The 21,251-nt window shown below is 35.2% G+C and overlaps 1 protein-coding gene across 1 annotated transcript; it reads left to right on the top strand.

Annotated features, from left to right (window-relative positions):
• The first annotated feature begins 6,387 nt into the window (after positions 1-6,387).
• LOC128984211 (uncharacterized) lies at positions 6,388-20,852 on the top strand. The gene is made up of 5 exons (XM_054403509.1): positions 6,388-6,470; positions 11,994-12,090; positions 18,159-18,302; positions 19,786-19,994; positions 20,739-20,852. Exons 2-5 carry the CDS (start codon positions 11,997-11,999, stop codon positions 20,850-20,852), a joined length of 561 nt encoding a protein of 186 aa, XP_054259484.1. The 5' UTR covers positions 6,388-6,470; positions 11,994-11,996.
• The last annotated feature ends 399 nt before the right edge of the window (positions 20,853-21,251 follow it).

Raw genomic sequence — 21,251 nt, 5'->3', positions numbered from 1 at the left:
GATTGGAGCAAATGCTCTTAGCCCTGTCAAACAGAGAGTAAGCAACCCCCTCCTTGACAGAAATTTGGTGGTTTGATTGAAAGTTTAGATACTGCCCTGTGTGTGTCTTTTTTCTGTAAACAGATGTTCTAAGACTGTTCAAATGCTTTTCTACGCACACGTCCAAAAAGGGGAGTTTGTTTTGTGATTCCACCTCCATGGTTAGTTTTATGGAGGATGAAACACTATTAAGATGCTCTAAAAACTCATTCAATTTATCATCTCCATGAGGGAAAACCACGAAAGTGTCATCGACATATCTCCACCATATCCTCGGTTTGAGCCGAGCTGAAGCCAAAGCTTTTTGCTCAAACTCCTCCATAAAGATGTTGGCAAAGATAGGTGACAATGGTGACCCCATGGCCATACCCTCATCTTGACGGTATAATTTACCCTCTAATTGGAAATAGTTACATTGAGTACACAACTCCAAAAGTTCCATTATGACGTTAACAGGGAGTTTAGTTCTGTTTGCTAAAGTATCGTCGTTTGTGAGACGGGTCTCAATTATTTTTAGGGTTTCCGAAACGGGGACATTCGTAAACAGACTTTCAACATCGAAGCTGACCAGCTTGTCAGTATCAGCCAGTACGATAGATTTAGACTTTTCTACAAAATCTTTGGAGTTTTTGATAAACGAATCAGTGTTTCCTACTAAAGGCTTTAAAATGTCCAGAAGGACTTTAGACAATTCCCTACAAGCAGAATCACGGGAGCTAACTATTGGTCTCAGAGGAACGTTAGGTTTGTGGATCTTAGGTAACCCGTACATGTGTGGAATTTTGGAATGGTGTGGTGTCAACCGAGTCCTTTGTTTGTCGCTAAAAAACCGAGGATATGGTGGAGATATGTCGATGACACTTTCGTGGTTTTCCCTCATGGAGATGATAAATTGAATGAGTTTTTAGAGCATCTTAATAGTGTTTCATCCTCCATAAAACTAACCATGGAGGTGGAATCACAAAACAAACTCCCCTTTTTGGACGTGTGCGTAGAAAAGCATTTGAACAGTCTTAGAACATCTGTTTACAGAAAAAAGACACACACAGGGCAGTATCTAAACTTTCAATCAAACCACCAAATTTCTGTCAAGGAGGGGGTTGCTTACTCTCTGTTTGACAGGGCTAAGAGCATTTGCTCCAATCAGGATGAGTTAAAGGATGAAATTAAGAAAGTAGAACAGGATTTGGCTAGTAACGGATACCCTCGATCCATTATAAACAAATGCAAGAAAGATAGGGCTACGCGTGAACCTTTACAAAATCGCAAGGAAAAACTCGTCCACATGTCAATCCCGTATGTGTCAGGACTGTCGGAAAAAATCAGAAGGGTTGCTAGGAAATTTAATGTGCAAACAGCATTTAGGACACAAAACACACTTAGGCAGAGTCTCGTCAAAACAAAACCCAAAAATGACACTCAGGATACTAAAAACTGTGTTTACAGAATAAATTGCAATGATTGTTCCAGGCCTTACTATGGCGAGACAAAAAGACCGTTGAACATTAGAATCAAAGAACACAGAGAAAACACCAAAAAAGGTTTAGTGGAAAAATCTAAGATCGCTCATCATTGCTGGTCCGAAAATCATCGTATGAATTTTGAAGAGGCAAAAATTGTCCATAAGGAACCTCATTTTTTCAAACGTAAACTCATTGAAGCCTCATACATTAAATTAGCAGACCAACCAATCAGTCAGTCATCGGTTGAAATAAGGCCACTTTGGCTACCCATTTTGAACAAGGAACTAAAGGATAGGGAACTTAATTGTTCAATAAATAGGGAAATAACGAGTTCTCCTCAAAATTCGCACGTTATGTTAACTCGTAGTAAAACTCGTGATATGAATAAACATAATTAACACCCATCTTGCGGCATCGTACATCGCTCCGCCATTTTGTTGGTTTTACTTTTCCAGGGACCGGAAGCCATTTCTGTTGTCTCCGTGTTTCCGATTGGTCAGCCATGTTGGTTCAGTCTCATTGGTGGAGTCATAGCGTACGGTGTTGTTAGTGTTCCATTGTGTGAGTTTTTTGTACGTAAACCTTTTATAGATTATAGTGTTTTGTGATTTGTTATTAATTGCATGTTGTATCATGACTTGACTGCTATACAGTGCATATTTTTTGACTACTACCCTCGGTAGTGTATTCCAACTTAGGTTGGGCGTTTGTGTATTGTTAGTTGTAATGTGTTAGTTAAGTTTTTTCACCTGAAGACGGGATCAGATTCCAGATCCCGAAACGTTGTGTATTGTTTTTTTTTTTTTTTTTTTTTTTTTTTTTTTTTTTTTTTTTTTACATTCGTGATGGAAAATGTCCGCAATAAACCTTTGAACAACATTAACTCACCATCACCAACAATGAACTTCAAACAAAGAAGATGATCTTGTTTGCAACAAGGATGTCCACTCATATTTAACTAGAAATAGAAACAATATACATATAAGTAGCAAAAGATTGAGTAAAACTAATAACTGTTTTCCTGTTTTAATCCCGGGGGGGGGGGGGTTTATACAGTTTTACAATGCTCTCCCGGAAAGTTTTCGATTGGTGCGGAAGTCCAAATTTATCAAGTTTGTGAAAAATTACCTCGAAACGAAACCGTTTTAGCAAATTTCCCTATAAGGAAGTAGCTATTACCATAGGTGGCACGTTAAGATCTAGGCCCGGGACCGATTTACTTTTCATTTTGATGTCCCCATAGAGGCCAAAAACACCATTCGTTCAATTTGTATATATGTATATACAGTGTGTGTGTGTGTGTGTGTGTGTGTGTGTGTGTCCGTGAACAAGATAACTTGAGTTATTTATGTCCGATTTTGATGAAATTTGGGTTGAAGATGTAAGGCAGGATAATCTTGAATGAGTTCGTGAACCAGCATGATCGGACCATGGGAACGTGGTTTAATGGGGTAAAAATTAGGTTTTCTCATATTTGACCCTCTAAAGATAAAATTTTCCAATTTCTTTTTTGACCTTCTTAAAGAGTTCAAAAAACAAATAATTCAGTATATCAAAGTGTTTTTATACAGGCCACGGCCTGGTAGAATTGGCAACGTTGAAGTAGTGTTGTCTAGCGCCAGACGTCTCATAAGCATAACATGGCAGAGGTGACATCAGCCAAGGCCACACAAAAAAAAGTGTTTTTAGTGTGGCCTTGCATCAGCTCATTAATTCACGTATTATTTATTTAAATTTATCAAAAGATTGAAAATAAAACATACAGAGAGGAAAACCAAAATGAAAAAAATATTTTTGTACATTTAAAGCTTTCGTATTCTTCAGGTCTTTCTAGTATTCGTGGGTCTTACCATGAGTACTACGGTAATAGCTAATCCTATATGGGAAATTCGCTAAAATACACAAAAATTAGCTGCCTCCAAACAAAACAGCTGTTACAATACTACTTGCGATTTGGCCACTTCGAAGGCAGCGGACTGGAGTTATCTACAGGCCGCGGCCGGGTAGAATTGGCAACGTCGCAAGTAGGGTTGTTTAGTGATAGACGTGCTAGAAGATAACATGGCAGACATGTGACTTCAACTCATTATTTCGCACTTTATTGATTTTAATTTAAATTTATGATCATAGGCCTAAATTTATTAAAACATTGAAAATAAAAAATACAGAATTGAAGACCGAAACAATATAAATTAAAAATTAAAAATCTGTTGTAACAGCTGTTACAACCCCACTTGCGACGTTGCCACTTCGAAGGCCGCGGCCTGGAGTTAAAGGCAGCCGTGGTTTAGCACGGCCACCTTTAACTACAAGCCATGGCCTGGTAGAATTGGCAACGTCGCAAGTGGTGTTGTTTAGTGATAGACATTCCATAAGATAACATGTCAGACAGGTGACATATCAGCTAATTAATTCACACTTTATTGATTTAAATTGATTTAAATTTATGAACATAAATTTATTAAAATATTGAAAGTCAGCATTTAAAACCGAAACAATATGAATTAAAAATCTATATCTGTACATTTTAAGCGGAGTCAATATTGTCATAGTCCAGTAACCAATCTTTCGTAAATACACAAAGTACCATTAGCTGCTTCCAAACAAAACAGCTGTTACAACACCACTTGCGACGTTGCCACTTCGAAGGCCGCGGCCTGGAGTTAAAAGCGGCCTTGGGTTTAGGCCAGACCTTTAATCCATGCTTGTGTTGTTCGAAGTCTATATATTGTAAAGAAAAAAAAGAAAAGGAAACTCTGACTTAGACTCTCATATATTTAAATGTTATATTTAAATATATTTACTCCTTGCAATGCTCTTTAATGAATTCTTTACAAATGTTGGTTGCCCCTAGGTTGGAAGAACTCTAGAAAATAAAAATATCAGACAGAGCTTTTTGGCAGTGGAAGCTTGATGTTATTGAAAAATATGAGTGGACCCTGCAAAATATAAATATTCCCCAAAGGTCCTTAGGGGGCGCCCCTGGCACTCTTTGTAGTTCTTCCAATAAAGTAATACCTTTAATGAGATCAATTTACCAGTCTTAATTCTACACTGAATTTACTTGCTCACTACTACACTAGTGACTAGTGTTGCACTTAAAAGGTGAATCTTTTGTAGTGGCTTATGATTTACTGAATTACCTTTTGTTTATCAATTAAATACTATTGCATATACTAAAATACCAAGGTTATTGAGAACTAAAAGTGAGTAACAATTTGAATTTATTGCACAGAATTTAATAAATACACTTGTTTCAGTTTACAGTCGTTGTTGTGTTCTTTTAAATAAAAATGACCTTGAGATACACAATCAGTTGGAAATTTATTGAAACTGTTGAATGGATTTATCAAAGGGGAGGTATGGTGCGGTTTCACACCGATCTCGAAAGTATCAATGGAAGAGTGGTATTTAATCTAATAGTTGAGATGACCTGTACCAAGCAAATCCTTTCGTTGGCCAACGATTAAAAACGAAGGTCGTCTCGCAGTCCAACTGATTGAACAATATTGTATTCAATCGTAGTAATGTTTATCAGAATGTTGCGTTATTATTTTATAGCTAATTTGGTACTTTGGTGGTTCATCTATGTTCAAACTGGCACAACCTCCAACAACACTTCCGTATCAATCGAACCAGCTAACTGCTCCCTCCTCTGATAATAATTTATTTCCCCCAAAAGATACTGACTGTGACACTCTTTAAAGGAATTGTACCATTTGCTCAACAATGAAAACTAACAATGACTCTGTGTAAAAATTCCAACACTATAAAAATCTTATTAAATAACTCTGAATTGCCCTATAAAAACATTTTCACCTATTTATTCTTAATACTATAGGATTATTACAATCTAATTAATAAAGCGGATTGCTACAATATGAATGGATATGAAAATCAGTGATTTGAATTCGAACCTGTGAACATGTGCTTATTCTACATGAAATGACAAAACAAGACAGGAAAAATTTACAAAAGTGCGACTCACTGAAATCTTAAATTAACAAATAAATAACACAAATTACTTACAGTTTGGACGTCCACAAATATAACACAAATAAAGGGGAAGGGATTGGGAAATGTAACTAGCCGGTATTCTACAAGACGCGATGAATTGAACTCGTGAAACGAACGTGTAATTTTCAAATGGCGGAACTGCGTTGGTCGGTAACGAACTTTTTCACTTTTTGACAATGACACTGATTCTAATTTCCAATCGCGGGGCAATTATATCCCTTAGGGATATAGGCTGTACGACTTTAAGGAAATTTAAGATTGCCCGACCAAACGCCGCGAGATGAATTTAATTTCCACGAACGAAAAACAATTTTACCGAACTAGTTACGATGAGATTTGGATAGGAACTGGCAACTCGTGGGAGCAAATGACCACCCGGCTAGACTTCTCCCCTCTCCTGCTTTAGTGCGTGGTGCATTCTGGTCTATACTGATCTATTGTTTAAACCAGCTGACTGTTCTTCGCGTTACCCTGTATTGATTTGTTGCCTTTTTACAACAAAATCGGTACAATATGAATTAAAAATCTATATCTGTACATTTTAAGCGGAGTCAATATTGTCATAGTCCAGTAACCAATCTTTCGTAAATACACAAAGTACCATTAGCTGCTTCCAAACAAAACAGCTGTTACAACACCACTTGCGACGTTGCCACTTCGAAGGCCGCGGCCTGGAGTTAAAAGCGGCCTTGGGTTTAGGCCAGACCTTTAATCCATGCTTGTGTTGTTCGAAGTCTATATATGATCAATGATCAATACTATTTAACCATTTAGATTTCACGTAAAGGCTACCCTAGCCTTCTTCTTGCTCTATGGCGTCTTCAACTTCAACTTGAAGTTTCTTCTTTCTGTACAAGAAGGCTGTTCGGGTTCGGCATTCTTGCATTCATCTATGTTAATAGTTTTACGTTTTGTTGTCTGAAGGCGCAGTTTTTATTTGGATTATTCGAGGTAATTATTATTTCAGATTCAGGGATAAAAGATGCATTATAAAATTTTCTCTTTAACAATAAATTGTGAAAACGTTTCATCATAGTCTTTTTTCATGCAACGTGTTGTTAATGTTGAAAGACTCACTGTGTGCTGCAGCGAATTGCTCCGCCATTTATCCCATTGACGCGTTTCAACCTATTACCTAATTTCTTTGATGATATGCCACCAGTTGCTTCTTGGCTTAGCGTTATCAATTTCATCCATACTTTTCGATTTATGAAAAATCAGGAATAAGAAAATTACTGATTCAAGTTATTTCTTTGATAAGTTTTACCCATTTCTCAAACATTCAAAGCGAACGTAGGCCTAGGGTAGGACTTAGTTACGCCTAGCCTAAAAGTTTCACTTCCTTACAATACCTAAATAGACTAATCAAGGAGAACCCAAGACAGGTTATTTCATAGGTAGGATATAGGCTAAGATGATTTTCCAAACATCTATTGTTGAAATAGCCAATAAAAGGTTTGTCTTAAAAACTTCCCAAAGGCCTAATCCTAGCCTAGTGTTTGATTCAATTTGTAATCATCACTCACACTGCTCCACTTGTGGGGTGTCCCTCTCTTTTGTTAGGCTTGGCCTACTAAACTTTACATTTTAGTGTTAGGTAAATGAATTGACAAACTAAGAAGAATCTGTACATTTTCACATGCACTGTATTTTAAGTTATAATTTGAAGGGCAACGTACAGTTTCCTGGGCCAGGCCTACCCTTATAACCGATTAAATCTATTGATTGAAAATATTGATAGTCAATATTTTTATCTTAGTTAACCCTCCGAGTGTCACTCGTCGAAAAATCGACGTGCGACACACTTTGTGTAGTGTCACGCGATGATTTTTCGACGCGCGAACATCGTTTACGGCGAAGGCTCTATGACTGACTGAATCGGATTGAACTGGATCGAGTTAGGTATCGTTCTTCTCGTTATATTCTAAGCTTTCTCCAGAGGTCTGTCTCAGCGCTGTATGTTCTCCGAGCCGATCGTAATTGTAGCAGACAGCTGACGTGCGTATTTGTAAATAGCTAGGTTACCCTCGGACCGATGACTGATGTGTTTTATTACGTTTATCATTGTTTTAGTGTTAAAAATCAAAAGTAGTGATATACGTGGTGCGTTATAAGAAGATTTAAGTGATTTTGAAGGGCTGGTTGATGATCCTGAAGAAGTAGGTAGTGATATTGATGTAAATTATCAGCCAGATTCCTAGCTATGGTTAGGCTATGCATTCTTAGCTAAACGCTATGTACTGAAATCTGTTTTTTGCCCATAACTTATTTATTTGCAAATCTACTTCCTTATATTATTACTTATATATTTGTAATCCTCATAAAATTTAGAACAAAGTGGCTATTTTCAAATATTTATAGGCCTAGGCCTATAATTTATCCAATTTCATTGAGCGCGAACTTATTTTTTTTTGAAAATTTTCCAAAATATTTTTTTTTTTACCTAAAAAAATTTTTTGAAACAAATGTTCCTTATGTTTTATGTATAATATTGAAGCCCATGATTTTCCAAACAAAATGGTATATAGCCTAGAACAGTTGAATTAACATTGTTTTAAGCTTCTCAGATCGGTTTTAATAAAACCTTGCAAATGCGCCAAAAATAGGCGGACATTAAGGCCTAAACTATGGACACTCGGAGGGTGAAACTTAGATAAAAATGAAACTGTTATAAGTTAGCTTAACCTAACCAACCAAACTTGCTGATAACTGACTTAGGCTTAATGAAAAGAAGGTTAAGGGCCTACTACTCATCGAATCAATAGTTTCAAACCCTCCTTAACTAATTAAGTAGGCTCTTATTTGCTATAACTTAGCCTAAGTTTAAGTTAATTAAGTTACCGGTAAGTTAGGATAATTTCCTACCTAAGTTATCTGAAGATTCTAAATTATTGATGTGACTATAAGTTAACTTAACTTAGTCAAGTAATCACTTTTTTGACCTAACTCTAAAGCTGCCACTGACTCGAGTTAGGGCCTACAAGTTATTTCTGACTTAACTGACTGATGGTGGCTGGGTCTGAGTTTGTGTAAATTTGGTTACTCTGCACGAGTTTGTGATTTAACAGAAATTGAATAAGTGCTGCAATTACTGTTATGTCAAATGAATATTAACTTTAAATATGCTATGTAACTTAGGCCCTACTGCCTTTGTTTTTTTTTTTTTTTTTGTACCAAGGGCTAGGCCTTTGAATCGCCAGTTATAACTTAATGCGTAACTTATTTGAAATGGGGCAGATTAAAACCATTAAAAAAGAATTTAAGTACCGGTATCTGCCGCTTCTAGGCAATGAAGTGTGCCCCCCCCCCTCACTTTTCAGCGCACTCCCCGACCTCACTAATATCACCCTAATGGCCAACACATGTCATGTCAGTTGATTTTGTAGAAAAATAATCGGCAATATTGTATGCTGCATCAACAAATTTAAGCTTAATAACTTTTGAAGCCCTTTTAACGGAGGTTTTTTTGCGCCGTTTTTATGCAAAACGTGATTCTGACTGGATACACGGAGTGCGACGTTTTTATACAATCATTAATTATCACGTTTTGCGGCGTGAAACAGCACACAAAATCGTCTGTATACAAGGGCTCTTATAACACTTTTCATTAGGCCTAACACTTTTAGTCAGATCCACTTGAGACACATGCTATTGGCTTTGAAATGGAAACAAATATGTTTACTTATAGAACTGTTTTATTGAAAAAATCGCATGAATCAAAAATAAAAACGTACGTACTTTTGCATTAAAGAATAATATACCATTTTAAATGAGTTAACTTAGTACAGTAAGTATTTTGTTCACACTTTCATTCTTTCACACTTTCATTCTTTCAACCTTTCAGCTAGCACTGTAGTGTCGTATGTAGGGTTGTTGCGATATCAGCAATCTATCGATATTAGATATCGATAACGATTCCAGCCTCTAGTAATATCGATAAAGGACCAAAGAGGGAGTGAAATTTAAAATTAATAATAAAAATCCACAGTGCATTTCAAACCCAGCCTATTTTTTAGGAGTTACAATGAAAACAATAATTACCGTATTTACAACAATTTAAACAAGGCTAGCACTGGTGGACTTTAGTATAGGCTATTATAGCCTACAACAGCTCAATCAAATGCTCTTGAGCTCTGACAACTAACAAGTGACAGCTGACAGCGCAACCTAGTGATGGGGCATTCGAATACAGAATCGAATAGGTACTTATTCGAATACAACCAAGGTGTTCAAAGATTTGAATACTTCTGGTTGTATTCGAATACTGACATTCGGCCGGGTTCAATAATACTTTGAAGCCAAACCAATCTAGTTTGAATAGCCAGAATGAATGAATTCGAAATCGGCCGATGTGTTCCGAGTTCGAATACACTGAATACTAGTGTTATGAATACCTTTGCTTAATTTACTTCACAACAACAACTTATAAGTTTACTTACTTGGAATGGAATCTTCACTGTACCCGACTCAGGAGGGATCAATAATTAATTAATTGTCTCATTAAAATGTTAAATTTGGACACTACCAGCATTTATTAGTTATTATATAAAATAATTCAATGAAGTAATGAATCGCACTGTTTTAAAATTGAAATTCACTTCTCACTAAATCTATAATGAATACTTTTGTCTAGTTTTTTAACAATATTAAATGACTCATTACCTACAGTAATTTAATGAGAATGAACAATAATTTATTTAATTTGGGTTTTAGTTTGTTTTAAAATATAACCTACCTATTTATGTTAGAGGAGAATTGAACCACATTTATTTTCATTTAAATGTATTTATACATGAATGGCAATACTTGATTTACAAAACTAGACTTGGGAAAATTGAAATTGCCATATTGTTACACCATATTGCTATAAAAGTATTCGAATAGCCTACAAGTATTCAAATAATTCTAAGTATTCAAATTCTCAAAAGTTTTTGATTATCCCATCAGTAGCGCAACCAACACTCCAGCAATAAAAATCAGTTGCTACTAACTTAGTTCCTTCTACCACAAAAAATATAACCAGCTATTCCCATATTAGTGTGGATTTTATCTTGTACATAACCTCGATAAGAAGGTATGCACGGCCACCTTTAACTACAGGCCGCGGCCTGGTAGAATTGGCTACGTCGCGTAAGTGGTGTTGTTTAGTGACAGACGTCCCATAAGATAACATGACAAACAGGTGACATCAGCTCATTAATTCACACTCTATTGATTTAAATTTAAATTTATGAACATAAATTTATTAAAATATTGAAAATAAAACATACAGAATGGAAAACCGAAACAATATGAATTAAAAATCTAGATCTGTACATTTTAAGCGGAGTTAATATTGTCATAGTCCAGTAACCAATCTTTCACAAATACACAAATACCATTAGCTGCTTCCAAACAAAACAGCTGTTACAGCACCACTGGTGACGTTGCCACTTCAAAGGCTGCGGCCTGGAGTAAAAGGCGGCCGTGAGGTATGTCGATATCACTAAAACTTTATCTAAACTTATAAAATTCAATATCGAGAACCGATATCGACAAAATTCTTCCGATATCACGATATTATCAAAACCCCAATATCGATACAATATGGGAAATATCAAAACGAAAATATCGATATGCATTGATATCGATAATATTGCAATATCCCTAGGCATATGAAGTGTAGCCTAAACAGTGTTTCTTCGTTCACCACTACCCACTACGCTCCCGCGTGTCTGCCAGACCAATTAATAGCGTGGCACAGAAAACTCAGCACAGCCGTGCAATACACTATTGACTTTTTTAATGCGTTCTGAAATAATTTTATACTTAATTAAAATATTTCAAATGGCTGTTTGCCGTTCCCAGTATTATTTGCTATATAGCCTAAATGTTTATTTTTTGTCTATTTTATGTCCCTGGCGTTGGCATATCTACTGAAACAGTTATTTGTTGATAACCCTGTTTTTGTCTAAATACGTTCCAAAACAAACGCCTATGGACCCCTACTCATTGATACAGACACCACTGACTGTTAATTAATTGTGGAGAAAACTTTAAGGAATTGGCTGTATTAGACCAGGTCTGTTTGGCCTATCACCCATGGATTAGAGTAAAGGTTTAACTTATAAACTTTTAATTATTAGATACCATATAGTGGATATTCTGACAAGAAGGAGCACTTGGCCTACATGTAAAGATTTGTTGCAGCAATTAACAATAGGCCTATAGTCTTGCTTGTTTGCTGCAAAGAGAATTTTATTTGGATAAAGTGCTATAAAATAAATAAATAAACATTATCTTTAAATTCTTTATATTAAGCTATAAAATTACTTAAATGCTCAAGGAATAGGCCTAGTCCCTAGGTAGCATACTTTTATAGATAATTATTTAGCCTAGCGGTCTTTTTTTACCACAGTGTGTTTTTGCTTGTACAATTTAATGATAGAACTTGAAAAATACTAAATGATTATTAACTTATCTTGTTTTTTTTAGACCATGGAGGGAGAGATTGAAGAAACTGAGGAAAATGGGGTGAAACCCCCAATCACTGCACAGTTAAAAACTTATACGAGGCAAAACAACAAATCAAGTGAGTAATATGTTGGTTAACTTACTGCGTGATAAATCAAAGTAGTCAAATCTAAGAATCTTATTTGCACTTAGGTCTAAGTTGAGAAAAAAACAACATAATTATGTTAAGCTCAGTAAGCTTCAAGATTAGTTGACGATTAAATTATGACGTACTTACTATTTTGTTAGGTCTATCTCATACCAATCTATATTAATAAATTTGATCATACGTAGACAGAACACATGATTTAACACCTATAAACTAGAACTATTTTATACAAAAATGTTAATTTTCGTACAGTTACCTAACAATGTACATGTTCTCCACTTATTTGAGAAAGCAAAGTGGCCAATTCGCTCATCAGTGAGACAATGTTAACATTGTCTCACTCTAATTACTTTGTCTCACTCCAGATTTGCAACGTGAAGGCACGTTTCTTTACCAATTTATTTGTTTTATGGTAACTGGTTGCACAAATAACTATTTTCTTTAAAAAGTGGACTCTAAAGATTGACAATAAAAGTTAATCAGGAAGGAAAAATACAGCACTGACAGGATAGGACGTAGTCATTATGATAGGTGGCCACGTTTGACAAACGTGAGATAATACACTGTTAGAAATCACTTAACAGTCGATTTTCAAAAACCGGCCAATATGAGTAACAGAGAAAAAAATATGTGTTTATAATTTTAAGCAAATATTATGGTAGGTAATAATATATTAATAACCTTACACAGCAGAGCTAAATGTACTTTTAAGTTACTTTGAGCGTACTTTTAAGTTACTTTGAGCCTAGATAATCAATCACCAAGTAGGCTACTTTGATCATTCTTTAGTTAAGTAGGCTATTTTTTTTACTACTGGAGTAGGCCCTACGCTATTTCTATATTTAATGATGATTTTGTGCACCACTTTTCAGAACGTGAAGCAGCTCAAGGAGACCCTCCTTTGCATTTTCTAGTGCCACCTTTTTTTCACTACATCTTTTTCCCCTGGGCACATTCTGCTACTTTCAAAGAAAGTGGTCAACTGTCTTCTGTGGCATGAGATGACACTTTTTTCTGTCTGGCTATTGGATTCAACTATAAACTGTAGGTCCCTTAGTTGCCATTAGCTGTATGGGCTATTAATTAACAGCTGTGTCTAAGGAATGTCGGCCTTAGTCACTAACAAGACTACAAGATCGCGCCACTCACCCTACACTCATCTCCATTCATACTTTAAATACCTACTTTGTATGGTCACCATTTAATAAGAAAGTATTATAGATTCGGCTAATAGTTTATTAATTTAGTAGGCCTTTGCTGCTAAGTGATTGAAATATTTTTGCAATCAATATTTCTTTATTACTTATTGCCCAGGACCTTCGATACTTGCTGGTACATTTTTAGGATACATGATCCAGCTACCTCTTTATTTTGTTTGCTTAGCTTTTTTGCAGTACAAAACCTAGAAAGAGTTGTTTTCAAACATTAGGAGTTACTTTATTCCTAACTATTTGTTAAGCAGAAAGGAAGGATACACAACTAACTCACCTGAATAGAGTCCCTGGAGGTTAATAGAACACAATAGTTTAACTGATATTTCACCCCTTTCATGGGCTTCTTCAGAGAAATAATGGCAGTTACAGTTCTAGCACTGTTTTAATTGTATCTCAGGCTTGTCAACACATCACTTGTAACTCTATATACACACACACACACACACACACACACACACACACACATATATATATATATTTTTACACCATTGCTTTTACTGTACTACTGTTGTTAGTTGTATGGGTGAGGAATATTTTGGAAGGAATTTGGGTTCATCTCATGTTTAAGTTTGCTTAGGAGATGGGAACTATGAATAGAATACCTCCATAGCTGCATTGGTTTTTTGGAAGGGATTTTAAAGATGTTGTAATATAGCTACTGTCAAATTGGAGGTTGTGGGTTAGGGCATTTTGTGCCATGGGGTTTTCTTTGTTGGTTTTAACGTCATGACGGTGTCTATTCATTCTTTTTCGTAATGTTTCTGTTGTTTGGCCAATGTATTGATTGATTGGACAGGTCATTGGGTGCATTCCAATCATCTTAAGTGCATGTTTTCTGAGTTGCAGGAAAGGTGTCCTTTGAGTTTCTACTGTCTATTGTTAAAAGAACTGGATAACGTTTCTGCTGGTTTGTGAATGCATCTTTCCTCATTACAATTGTAAGAGCCGGGGCTAGGTTTTTCTGATGGTTATATTGAAGTGTCTAGTAGTTTAGGATGAACAAGCAAGTTTTTTTTTAGATTTAGAGGTTGTCTGTATAATAGGGATGGAGTTTTTTGGAGAAGATTCTTGGATAGCGCAGGTTTCCAGTGCACCGATAATTCATAGAATGCTCGACCTAGCAACAGCCAGTAAAGATCTCAGGCGCTACTCAAGGCAACACTAAATATATTTATTTACTATTGGCCGTAAGTCTCCTCAGACATGACGACATCATAGGCCACGGAAATAAAATTATGTAATAACTTTTTTAGTTACATTTTAGTTTTCCAAGAAAAGATTAAAACAAGCAGCTGATCGCATACGGCAAAAATTACGTCGTTGCTGTCGCCTACGATGACGTCATGCCTAGGGAGCTTTGCGACCTGTTGATTTAGTGTTGCCATGCGCTACCGTAGTTCTTAGAATTGATTGATTATCTGTGTATTCGTGCATTACGGATCGACGGCTCGGCCTAGCAACAGCCAGTACAGTACTAAAATACAGTAGAGAAGTCTACTACTTGACCTAACAACAGCCAGTGGAGACTTCCACTACTCGACCACACTTGTTAAACATCACGCCTCCCAGTAGTTGTCTCGATATTTATAGTTTATAGTTAGGCTTTATTTATAGTTATTATTTTTTTATGAATGGCTCGGTTAACCCGGAGGCTTGGTTAACCGAGACTCGGATAACCGGGAGTTTACTGTATTTTGATGCCGTTAGGCCATGGTATAAAGGGAGGTTAAATCTATCATTGCAAAGAGTGTACCATCTACAAACAAACTACCCACAACTCATGTCTACGCACAGGCCCCTGCCTATGTAGACCTTTTCCATATAATTTGATAAGGTTTTTTTTTTCTTGTGCCATTTAGTAGGTACTTTTGTAAGTTACTTTTAAGTGTAAGGATTGTATAATTTGTTATGTAAACTGCCACGAATTGTATTTTTCAGTTGGGAAATAAAAAATATTATTTCATTATTTCATCTGGTAGAGGTTGGGGTGTAGCCTACTGTTGAGTTTGTTGAGGAAGTAATTAGAATTTTGTATGTATGAGCCTAGGTTTTGGACCGGTGGTTGTAAAAAAGAATCAACGTAAGAGAATATATCCTCTCTGTTTGGGAGCCGCAGCCTCCCCAGCGTAAACTATGGGTCTACCAGAGGGGGTTCGTGCCTTTGTGGATTTTAGGTAGGATTTATATTTTGGGTGTGATAGGTTCTGTTGGAATTTAAAAAAAAACTTGCAGTTTAATTGAAGTGCAGATTTGAAATATATCAGTTAAATTGTGTTATTTTTTGTGTTCTATTAACTTCCTGGGACCATTTATTCAGGTAAGTTAGTTGTGTATCCTTTCTATCTCCTTAAAAAATTGTAAAGCCAAGCTGCTTTTTCCTTCAAAAACTTTAACTAATAATTCTTCAACAAGTTTTTTCGGGCAGGGAGATCCTTTAGATTTTGATTTCTTCCTCTCTCTCTTTTGAGTCTCTACCTGTATTTTTCCAAACACAGTGGTTTTATCTTCTCTTCTTGCTTTTTATAGCCATTGTCTCCGCAGTTGTTTTCTTTTTTTCGAGCTTCGTTCGGTTCTGTTCTATCCAGTACTTCTTCATTTTACAGTGTTCCCTTTCCGTCGTATCCGCAACTGTTTTAAATTTTCCTTCCTGTTTCATTCTCTCTCTGTGTTCTCTGTCATATTTCCTTTTCTCCTCCTACTTCACTTCGCTTAATTTTGCTCCCTTTCTTCTAAGGCAAGTTGTTTGCTTGTAGGGCTACAAGAAACCAACAGCCGTAGAATCTGTCGTAAATCACATTTTGAATAGTTTTGAGAGTAAGCGTTCAAGCCTTTTAGATTTAAGTAAAGCCTTCGACACTGTATCACATGTTATTCTATGTAAGAAGTTAGACTTTTATGGGGTTGGAAATATGGAGTTGAAACTTATTGAAAGTTACCTTAGTAATAGAAAACAATTTGTTAGTTTAGATAATAGGGTTTCAAACTTTGCAAATATACATGCCGGAGTGCCACAAGGATCCGTACTTGGACCTTTTTTGTTTTTAGTTTTTGTGAATGACTTAAGCTGTAATGTCTCTGCCTTGTCAATACTGTACGCTGATGATACAACCCTTGTTCATTCTGACCTTAATCTGGAAAATGTTATGACAAAACAGAATAGAGCTCTGGCACAAGCCCAAGAGTGGTTCTCAGCAAATAACCTAGTTTTAAACAATGACAAAACCGTCCATATTTTATTTTCTTTGAAAAATGTGATAGATATTAACTGTGATGAAGATTTATTTAAACCTGTTAATTTACTAGGTATCTATTTAGATAGTAAACTCTCATGGGATGTACATGTAAATAGTCTATGTAAAAAGCTGTCAAGAGTAGTGTGTCTACTGTGAAAACTGAAAACTTATGTCAGTGAAGATGTGTTGCTTATGACCTACTTTGGTCTATTCCACACACATCTATTGTATGGAATAAAGCTTTGGGGCAATTCACCCTCTGCCATAGATGCTTTCACATGGCAGAAAAAGGCTCTCAGAGTTATGGCTGGGCTAGACTCTTCAGACTCTTGTAGAACAATTTTTCCACTATTTAATATAATGACCCTTGCTTGTATTTACATCCACAGCAATCTTATTTTTGTAAAATCTAACTTAGAAAATTTTAATCAACAGTTATCAGTTCATGATCATGACACAAGAAATAGAGGTAATCTTGTTAAACCTAATATTAGACTGCACAAGTATTTTAAGAGCCATAAATACCAACAACTGTTGTTCTTCAATAAACTGCCAGAGACTGTGAGTGAGGCTGTTGCCTAATAAGAAATTTAATTGTGTAATTACAAAATGGTTAAAAAGTAAGGCTTTCTACACTGTAGAGGAATTTTTAGATGCTAAGACTGATTGTATTATAGACTGACTGTGATGTATTTTTGCACTGACGATGCCTATTGTAACGTTCTGTTATTTAATGGCAAATAAATATTCTTGATTCTTGATTCTCTTGCCTACATTAAGTAAACAAACACACAAACTTTCACATTTATAATGTTAGTAAGATTAATCAGGGGTCATCATCTGAATCTTTTCCTTTCTACTGTGTTTATATTGGCTCGATTTTAAACATATGCTATGATTAAAATTGTGACGTAAAGATAAATGCAGGAAATCGGTGGTTACTTGAATGAAAAGAACGGTTTTGTTAGCTGTAAAAAAGACAAAAATGTGTAAAGAGACGGGTGACTATCATGACACAAGAAATAGAGGTAATCTTGTTAAACCTAATATTAGACTGCACAAGTACTTTAAGAGCCATAAATACCAACAACTGTTGTTCTTCAATAAACTGCCAGAGACTGTGAGTGAGGCTGTTGCCTAATAAGAAATTTAATTGTGTAATTACAAAATGGTTAAAAAGTAAGGCTTTCTACACTGTAGAGGAATTTTTGGACGCTAAGACTGATTGTATTATAGACTGACTGTGATGTATTTTTGCACTGACGATGCCTATTGTAACGTTCTGTTATTTAATGGCAAATAAATATTCTTGATTCTTGATTCTCTTGCCTACATTAAGTAATTGACTAAAATACAACTAAAATGTATCAGCCTATATAAACAAATAATTAACCTGCCCTTGTACACTGACTCCATTAGGGGACTTAGGGAAGAGATAGTCACTTCTCAAGAGCTGTTAATTATGAGTAGGCCTAACATGCTTGGTTGATAAATCCCTCAGACATCTAATTGTTGAACATCTAATACCTTTTTGTGTAGTCTAATCTAAGTTTTATCAAGAACTGTTTTGCTGATACTTTCAATGTTTTAGGTGGATTGGTCACAAAACTTGAAATTTTACAAGATTTTGATGAAATTACAGAAGAAGATCTCACCAATGCTGAGAGTATTCTTAATCAGGAAAACCCTGAAAATTCAACTGAAATTGAACCTTCCTCTGAAGATTATGAAACAGGTAGGTTGGTACAACAACAATACCATATTGAGTTTGAAGGTTCTGTACTGTGTATTCATATAGGCTAAATATATATTGTGCCGTTGTTTATTCTATATGTAGGTCTACATACAGTGGATTATTACACCTGTGAAAACATTAAACTGTAAATTAGCCGTAAATGTTGTAGTCAAACCTTAACAATACAAATGGGCTGTTTCGGACCCTTGATTTACCCAACTAAACCCCGATGGTATTGAGAGTATATAAATTCTTGATGTTTGTTACTTGGACATTTTCAAGCCCAAAAATGAAATGATATTTACATACAGTCGTGCAATACGATTGTTGTTATAAAATATTAAAACATTCTTGAGCTACACTCATAGTAAGTGATACACATTTAATACAATGAGACACAGTTGTAGGAATAGCTTTAACCATTTAAGACCAGTATATATATATTTTGATTATTTTAGTCAAAGTGCAGTAAACCCCTGTTATATCAAACAAAACCCGGATACCCAAACCGAAAACCAATTGAAACATTAGCTAGATTTAATGGAAATTACCTGTCATGGTGCTGGTAGTTGGCCCAGCTTTGCCAACGGAAAGTAATGGAGCAGTTTACAACACATTACTCATAGGTAGGCTACTTTGATAAAGAGTAAGTTCAGAAAACATTTGCCTATTACCATTGACTATTGGAGTCAAAGCTATTACTTTAAAAATAAATATATTTTGGCTACACAATTGTTCATTTCAAATTGACAGTAAGGCCTAGTTTGAATAATGTAAAAAAAATATTCATTTATATCTCTGAACCGATTTAACCTTTATATTAATAAGTTCCAACCATTGATTCACAAAAAAAAATAGGTTATTAGAAATGGTCTTGTTTCCTTTATTTCAGTTAATTATGGTTTCACTGAGCTACTTTTATATTGTTTTCTACCACTGCATGGAAATGATCACATTGCCCATACCTGTAAACAGTATGCAAAATAGCTCATTTCCGCACTAGCTAAATATATATATCAGCTGATTTCAATGTTGGCGTCTCTTTATAAAAAAACCGGTAAGCAAATAACATTTAACCTAAAAAAATCAAACAACATAAAATTAATTTTATATACAACTAAAAAGTTAATCTGTGTGTGGTGATAAGTTAATTATGGTGGTAGGAAAAATCTTATGTGTTACAAGTGATGTGCGCCGCTCCACAAAGCTTTGCAGCAATGACGTGCTTTGTGTTCTTAATACACAAATAGCCATTCCCTCATTAAATTTGTACAAACAGAAAACACCTAAATAAAAAGTAGCAAAATGCCTGAGGTGTAACTCACAAAGAAACTTCCTATTTTGTGGTGCCGCCCACCGCTTGTTTTAGATGGTCTCTCCCACCAAGATTTATACTATACACCTGACTTCAATCTACTAAATCAGGAGACAACACTCTAGACCACGTTGTGAACATTTTACTGTATCCATACGTTCCTTTTAGTTGCAGAGATAGTTGATGGCAGTGAGTTGCCTGTCAAACTGCCAGCAGATATCACTGTAGTCAAGGAAGTAACTGTGACACCAGCCAAGCGAGGTCGGGGACGCCCAAAGAAGAACTCAACCCCTGTCATAACACCTCACCCTGTCGTAGTTGAACCACTTGAAGCCTTCTCTTGCAGTTTGTGTCCTCGATCGTTTCAAACTGCTTTTGTAAGTTTTCATTTATTCATTTTTAGGAGAAAAGATTAACTTATTTTAAACCCCAAATCATCATTGTGCAATCTTTCCATCCATGCTGTTGCAATATTGTAAACGATTTTTTAATTTAGGCAACTGTTAAGTTCAAAATAAAATTTTTGTAAATCTAACCAGCCTAAAAATGTGTAAAATTGGTTATGAATCAAATCTAGCATTGGTTAAACACTAATTCTTAAACTTTTTAAAATACATTTTTAAACCTCATTTTTCTTCAGAATAAAATATTACCATCCTCTAATCTTTGAAAATAATTTTAAAATATTGTAAATTTAAAAAATACCTATTAATAGTTATAATATTATGGTAAAATTTATCTTTAGTCTTTATTTGTTTATAATCTTTTGTTCTTAAAATTGCAACTGAAACCGTATAGAACATTGCATATGTTCTGTTTTGATTTTTTTTTGTTTTGGGGTTTTTTAACGAGCTAACTGGATTGTTTGTGTTTCAACTCTTTAACTGATGATTATTTTTCTTTTATTTTACTTATTTGATACTGGTGTCTCAGGTCAACTGTAATTTTATATAGTCATTAGAACAGCCATAATTTTATTTTCTGACTATGATTATTTTCTATTTATGAGGCAAGTATATCATATTTTCCCTCCTTTTAGTGTATTTTTATAGTTATTATCAATCATAAAACAACTAGTCTTGTCAGTGCATACATAGCTAATATATTCCCTTTTATGCCAGGGGCTGAAAAAGCATGAAAGCGCTTGCAAGCGTATTCATGGAGTAACTAAACAAGAAGTTGAAGAGGTGGCAGAAGTGATGACTGAAGAGAGCCCACCAGTGGAAGGCAAGTAAATTCACATCTCATACTGTAGCGTAATCAAAAGGTTATTGTAGAAATAATAAAGTGGACTGTATATGGGTTATTAATTTAATTTTGACAACAGAAAATAATGGACTTTTGGTTTAATTTTTAACACTGAACTATAGTTATGTTACCACTTTGACGTTATTAAGGTCTTGAAAGAAGATCTGGTCGAATGTTGTCTCTAGTTGAGAAGATATGTTTCATGAATGTCCAAATGTTCTCACGGTACACAGAATTTAGTCAAATTAAAAAAGGTTTATTTAATGAACACAAAAGGAAAAGGTAAATGGAATAAGTCAAAATAAAAGGAGAGAGAAATTAATTATGTTACACAAAGAAACGATATTACAAGAGAGAAAAATTGCACTTTTTGAACCAGAATGTTT

The sequence above is a fragment of the Macrosteles quadrilineatus genome, unplaced genomic scaffold (genome assembly GCF_028750875.1).
Source record: "Macrosteles quadrilineatus isolate MER2022 unplaced genomic scaffold, UCM_ALF_1.0 Scaffold_2__2_contigs__length_208266976, whole genome shotgun sequence".
NCBI classification, from domain to species: domain Eukaryota; kingdom Metazoa; phylum Arthropoda; class Insecta; order Hemiptera; family Cicadellidae; genus Macrosteles; species Macrosteles quadrilineatus.
Note: the sequence above shows the minus strand (reverse complement) of the source record. Positions and strands in the feature narration are given on the sequence as shown.

Bases quoted from the DNA above. Each gene is read 5' to 3' on its own strand.
- LOC128984211 (XM_054403509.1), top strand. From the start codon at position 11,997: ATGGAGGGAGAGATTGAAGAAACTGAGGAAAATGGGGTGAAACCCCCA. The intron at 18,303-19,785 runs GTAGGTTGGTAC...CGTTCCTTTTAG, and splicing joins CTCTGAAGATTATGAAACAG to TTGCAGAGATAGTTGATGGC. The intron at 19,995-20,738 runs GTAAGTTTTCAT...CTTTTATGCCAG, and splicing joins GATCGTTTCAAACTGCTTTT to GGGCTGAAAAAGCATGAAAG.